General features: G+C 45.7%; 1 protein-coding gene across 1 annotated transcript in view; it reads right to left on the reverse strand.

Moving 5' to 3' along the window:
* Positions 1-4,226: 4,226 nt before the first annotated feature.
* LOC108318271 (translational activator of cytochrome c oxidase 1) overlaps positions 4,227-6,884 on the reverse strand; it is an 8,102-nt gene continuing 5,444 nt past the window's right edge. Inside the window, exons 4-5 of the mRNA XM_017549213.2 lie at positions 5,428-5,605; positions 4,227-4,778 (exon numbers count right to left, since the gene is read on the reverse strand). Coding sequence (XP_017404702.1) covers positions 4,578-4,778; positions 5,428-5,605 — 379 coding nt within the window. The 3' untranslated portion in view covers positions 4,227-4,577. The remainder of the gene's footprint in view (positions 4,779-5,427; positions 5,606-6,884) is intronic.

Below are 6,884 nucleotides of genomic sequence, written 5' to 3' on the forward strand. Positions count from 1 at the left end.
AAAAAAAAAAAAAGAAAGAAAGAAAGAGAAGAAAAATAGTACTCGGATCTATCATAGCATTCCCTTTTGCCAGACTTACTTTTATTTTCTCTTCACAGAATGTCTCTAGAAGCGTCTTAGGGGATTCAAAGAAGTCTGGGAGTTGGGGGCTCTTAGAGTTTGATGCTGTATTGACTGCTGTAAGTGTCAGAGAAGGCAGGGCATGGTGGCTTATGCCTGTAATCCAAGCACTTTGGAGGCCAAGGCAGGCGGATCACCTGAGGTCGGGAGTTCAAGACCAGCCTGACCAACATGGTGAAACCCCGCCTTGAGTGGTTTAATAAAAATAAAAATAAAAAAAAAAAGTTTCAGAGAAAATAAAATAACCACATGGCTGAATTTCCACAGTTGGTTGGAGGCAGAGTCTTTACTGTTCCTCTTTGATTCATTCAGGTCCTCTAGCAGAGGGGAGGCAGCCATGCATAAGAGTGCTCCTTATAGGAATCAAGACTGTGAACAGAGCCTATCAAAGATACTTCTATCCCACTAAAAGGACAATTGAAGGTAAGCCCAAGGTGGCTTCAAGGCCTTGAGTGATCTTATGTTGCTAAGACAATGACCAAGAAGGCAAAGCAAGCCAAGCCAGCACCAGACACCATTTCTCTGACTTTAATGTGCACCTGACTCCCAGACTCTCAGATGCTGTGAGACTAGCTTTTGTTTTTGTTTTTTAAAATATTTTGCCTGATAAAAGTAAAACATGGAGGCCAGGCACAGTGGCTCACACCTATAATCCCAGCACTTTGGGAGGCAGAGGTAAGAGGATCCCTAGAAGCCAGAAATTCAAAACCAGCCTGGGCAACACAGGGAGACCCCATCTCTTGAAAAAAAAAAAAAAGAAAGAAAAAAAAGGAAAACATGATTACCGAAAATAAAACTCAGTAATAACATCACTACCCTGAGATAACCGGTTTTGATGTTTTGGAACACTTTCTTCTAGCCTTTTTAAAAAGTTCATATATATAGTATGTTAAATAAATATGGCCGGGTGCGGTGGCTCACGCCTGTAATCCCAGCACTTTGGGAGGCTGAGGAGGGCAGATCACCTGAGGTCGGGACTTCAAGACCAGCCTGACCAACACGGAGAAACCCCATCTCTACTAAAAATACAAAAAAATTAGCCAGATGTGGTGGCGCATGTCTGTAATCTCAGCTATTCAGGAGGTTGAGGCAGGAGAATCGCTTGAACCTGGGAGGTGGAGGTTGCGGTGAGCCGAGATTGTGTCATTGCACTCCAGATTGGGCAACAAGAGCAAAACTCCATCTCAAAAACAAACAAAAAAATATATGCATATCTATTTCAAAATTTGGACAACACTATACATATAGTTTGTATCTTTTTTCCCACTTAATGTTAAATTGTAAACATTTTCTCTGACAAAAGATTCTTTGAAAAGTAAGTTTTAGTGGCAACATAATACCTCAGCATAAACATCTTTGACTAGCTCAGGGTCTCTTTACCAGATCTAGAGATGGCAGAACAAATTCAAGTGTTCATTTCTGCCTTTCCTATTAACTGCAGGAGAGAGACTGCAGGGCACCACTAGGGGTCAGTGCAGAGCCATCATCACAGGAGCCTTTACTGTGCCTTAACACTAAGCATGTCTTGATGTAAGAGAATTGGTTATGGAACAATCCATATTAACAAATTATATCTATTAGATTAAAGGAGATCTATTCACATGACTAGCCAAGTTCCTGTCAAGAGTCGACTCCCGTAGTACAGATTTCTCAGATTATAAATGATCAGATTCCTCCAAATTAATTTCCAAAACAGAGCTATTTTATAAATCAAAGTGTATCAGTATAAGATGTGGTATTATACCTGTTCTTACCTGCTTGGTATGAGATCATTTGTGCATAAAATACTTGCTTAAAGTATTTTATAGGTTTGTTGGGAAAATCAAATAAATAACATTTGAAAATATCTTATAAATGGTGAAGTTAGATATAAACATAAAGTTGCTCTTTTTTTTTTTTGAGACAGAGCCTTGCTCTGTCGCCCAGGCTGGAGTGCAGTGGCACAATCTCAGGTCACTGCAACCTCTGCCTCCCGGTTCAAACGATTATCCTGCCTCAGCCTCCTGAGTAGCTGGGATTACAGGCGTGTGCCACCACACCTGGCTAATTTTTATATTTAGTAGAGATGGGGTTCACCATGTTGGTCAGAATGGTCTCGAACTCCTGACCTTGCAATCCACCCACCTCAGCCTCACAAAGTGCTGGGATTACAGGCATGAGCCACTGTGTCCAGCCAACTTGCTCTTTTTTAATGATAAGCAATTCAGATATTTAGGCAAGTTTTTTTCTATAAAAACTAAAGAATCTCAGGCAGTGTAATGATTATGAAATGAGGTTCATATATGGCATGACCATGAATGATTTCACTGGTTTTCTTCCTCGTAGCCCTTGGTTTCCAGCTGTTGACATCAATGTGGAATTAGTGATGTTTTTCTTAGAAGCTGAAGTTGTCAATTACAGGAAATTTAGTTTCAGTACTTTTCCATCCTTATTTACCTGAGGCTCCTTCAGGAAAATACCTGAACTCAGAATTGGCTTAAATAACTTATAAATAATGTATAACATGGATCAGAAAGCCACTCCAGGGCTGACATGCTTGACAGGCTCTGGAGCAGTAGGTGGGCATTCCTGGCCCTTCTAAACACAGAAGTGACTATTAGGAGCAAAAGGTACCAAGGGCCGTATTTCCCCCTGGCCAGGCTTCTTATTCAGCCCTTCATTCTTCTTTCTGTTCGAGTTTCCTCTTCAGTTTTCAGTGCCACATCATTTGGCATCAGAGATGAAAAGGATCTAGGGCTGGTTGTTCTGAGAACCAAGAAGCTTTCAAAACCAGCTTGTGGTAGCCCTTCTTGAGAGCAGCCCAATCTTTTCACTGGTTCACTCTGACCAATCATCTCAGAACGCACAGGGACCCAGGCAAAGCAGGCCCTGGCAAGTCCCTTATCTTATTTATTTATTTATTTTGAGAGACAGAGGCGGGTGCAGTGGCTCATGCCTGTAATTCCAGCACTTTTGGAAGCCAAGGTGGGTGGATCACCTGAGGCCAGGAGTTTAAGACCAGCCTGGCCAACATGGCAAAACTCCGTCTCTACTAAAGATTCAAATATTAGCTGGGCGTGGTGGTAATCCCAGCTACTTAGGAGGCTGAGGCAGGAGAATCGCTTGAACCTGGGAGGTGGAGGTTGCAGTGAGCCAAGATCATGCTACTATACTCCAGCCTGGGTGACAGAGCAAGACTGTCTCCAAAAAAAAAAAAAAAAAAAAGACACACTCAGCCAGGCGTGGTGGCTTATGCCACCATGCTTTGGGAGGCCGAAATCCCAGCACTTTGGGAGGCTGAGTGGGCAGATCGCTTGAGCTCAGGAGCACCAACCTGGACAACACAGTGGAACCCATCTCTACAAAAAAGATACATATTAGGCATGCACCTGTAGTCCTAGCTACTTGGGAGGCTGAGGTGGAAGGACTACTTGAGTCCAGGAAGTCGAGGCTGCAGTGAGCCGAGATTGTGCCACTGTACTCCAGCCTGGGCCACAGAGTGAGACCCTGACTCAAAAAAAAAGACAGGGTTCTCATTCTGTCACCAGGCTAGAATGCAATGGTGCAATCATAGCTCACTGTAGCCTCAAACTCCTGAGCTCAAGTGATCCCCCGCCTCAGCCTCTGGAGTAGATGGGATTATAGGTGTAAGCCACCGCCAAGTCCCTTATCATTGGCACTCGATTTCCTACTGGGCTAGAACCTTAAACTGTTCAGTGAAAGAAGGGCACGGGAGTCACACAAAGAGAGCAACAGATGCTTGCACAGCAGCTCACACTGCCCTGGGGCAGCTCCAATAAAGAGCAGTCCTGTGTTAAGGTCCTGCCTTCTAGAGCAGGATCTAACACAGGGCACCAGTTGAACACCTTATGCTCTAGATAAGTACAGTTCTTGGAACATAGCTAGTGTTCCAGATATACTAGTTGTATGAATGAATGACAGGTTTAGTCCATAAGACCAGTATTAGACCATGGAGTGCCTGGATACAACTACATTTCTATGGCCAATCAAAAAAACAATCTTGGGACTGGAGTAGTAGAGCTAAGCCTAGGGACTTGAAAGTTAGTCCAGAGGATCCCAACAGCTGTACACAAACTCAGGAAAACTCAAGAGCCATACAACAGCAATGCAGGAACCAGTAATCACTGTTATTATTAAGAACAGTTACTAGTACAGAGGGCATCAGGGCACTTCCAATCCCCACAGAGGCCAGCTACCCAACATCAGAGTCTGAACAGCTGTGTGTTCCTGCCCTGCATCCAAGAGGGTGTCGGGATACTCATCCAGATGGCTCTGAGACACCAGCAGAGCTGACAAAGAGGCCCCATAAGTGAGATTCCCTTGGCCTCAAGGTCATAAGTCCTGGCCTTAGGCCTGGTCTGCTGAGCCTCCCACCGGCTTTACTCTTAGAGATTGCCTGTGTGCTGGAACGGGCTGCCACATTTCTAGGAAGGAACCCGGGGGTACATATAGCCTGGTTACTCAATGTTGTCATAGATGTGAATCACATCCTCGTAGTTGCCAAGCACCTGGATGAGATGAGCAGCCTGTTCCAGGTCGGGCTCAGCCAGCCGCACATTTGAGTTGGGGATGAACTCTAGTGCACAGGACACAGAACACAGGCCCAGGGAGTCCAGCTTCTTCCTCACTTGATGCAGTGAAGAGGCATCACAAATAAACTAGGGATAAAGGAAAGTCAGAAGGTGAGGAACAAGGAGGTAATGAGACAAAGCCACACAGGAGGTTGCAAAGTCCTGAATGTCAATACTGGAATGGATCACTGGGTTTGAGCTCTTCACTTGTAAAGACATCGTTTTCAATGTTTTGACTCTTTCTCATAGTCCTCACTAGAGTTGGCCCTATTCAGTATTCACTTAATAAATGTTTGTAGAGGCTGGGTGCAACGGCTTACACCTGTAATCCCAGCTCTTTGGGAGGCCGAGGTGGGCAGATCACCTGAGGTCTGGAGTTTGAGACCAGCCTGGCCAACGTGGTGAAACCCTGTCTCTACCAAAAAAACAAAAATTAGCTGGGCATGGTGGTATGTGCCTGTAATCCCAGCTACTCAGGAGGTTGAGGTATGAGAATCGCTTGAACCCAGGAGGCAGAGGTTGCAGTGAGCCGAGATCGCGCCATTGCACTTCAGCCTGGGTAACAAGAGCAAAACTCTGCCTCAAAAAATAACTAACTAAATAAATGTTTGTACAATATGTGAACTCTTTGTCTCACCTATATACCCTTGGGCACAGGAAGGAAGAATCCAAGAGGCATGGGTAAGGCACCTATCAGGATCCCCCCAGAAGCCCACCACACACATTTTCATCTTACTTTAAAAATCTTTGTTTCTTCTTCGTCTTCAGTTTCCTGGACATCCTCAGCTCCTGCTTCGATTGCCAGCTCCAAGGCACGCTCTAGGTTCACAGCCTTCTTCTCTCTGTCCTCCACTCCAACCACAATCACCCCCTTTTTGTCAAAAGAGTGACGAGCTCCTTCAGCCATCGTTCCTCTGACAGGGAAGGAAATAGGCTCACATGAGTGGATGCCTTTAGACACTCAGCCTCCATAAAGCCCATCATTCTATTGCTATCTCTTTCTCACCCAGCCTATGGGGTACGCACAGACATGGAGTAGATCACTTCCTGAAGGAGAAAATGCAGTTGCTGCTGGGTAAGGGAACAGCCCAAGAATATCCCCATAGTCAATTTTCTGCCCTGATTACAGTTTGGAAGAAGCAGACTTTGCTCATCATTTCCTGTGCCATTAAGATGCCAGTCTTGGTGGAGCACTTTTTTTTCATACCAAGTCTTACTCTGTCACCAGGCTGGAGTACAGTGGCGCGATCTTGGCTCACTGCAACCTACACCTTCCGGGTTCAAGCGATTCTCCTGCCTCATTCTCCTGAGTAGCTGGGACTACAGGCATGCACCACCATGCCCAGCTAATTTCTGTATTTTTAGTAGAGACAGGGTTTCACCATGTTGGCCAGGATGGTCTTGATCTCTTGACCTTGTGATCCGCCCACCTAGGCCTCCCAAAGTGCTGGGATTACAGACGTGAGCCACCGCACCCAGGCCTGGTGGAGCATTTTTAAGACCTGGGCATTAAATGGCTACAGATAGAGATAATAGGACAAAGATCCCCTTCTACACCTGATGAACAAGTCTTTGGAATCCTGTTAGTACAGAATACATAAGGGAAAGTCAATTAACTCATTGGACTCTGCTAAGGAGGAAGTGTGCTTAAAACCTGAAACATGGCTAGGTGTGGTGGCTCACATCTGTAATCCCAGCACTTTGGAAGGCTGAGGTGGGTAGATCACCTGAGGTCAGGAGTGAGACCAGCCTGGCCAACATGGTGAAACCCTGTTGTCTCTACTAAAAATATAAAAATTAGCTGGGCGTGGCTGTGGGTGCCTGTAATCCTAGCTACTTGGGAGGCTGAGGCAGGAGAATTGCTTGAACCCGGGAGGCAGAGGTTGCAGTGAGCTGAGATCGTGCCACTATACCTCCAGCCTGGGTGACAAGAGTGAGACTCTGTCTCAAAAAAAAAAAGCACTCTGCCGGGCACGGTGGCTCACGCCTGTAATCCCAGCACTTTGGGAGGCTGAGACAGGTGGATCACGAGGTCAAAAGATCGAAACCATCCCGGTCAACACCATCCCGGTCAACATGGTGAAACCCCGTCTGTACTAAAAATACAAAAAATTAACTGGGCATGGTAGCGCGTGCCTGTAATCCCAGCTACTCAGGAGGCTGAGGCAGGAGAACTGCCTGAACCCAGGAGGC

Source organism: Cebus imitator, unplaced genomic scaffold, assembly GCF_001604975.1.
Source record: "Cebus imitator isolate Cc_AM_T3 unplaced genomic scaffold, Cebus_imitator-1.0 Scaffold217, whole genome shotgun sequence".
NCBI lineage: Eukaryota > Metazoa > Chordata > Mammalia > Primates > Cebidae > Cebus > Cebus imitator.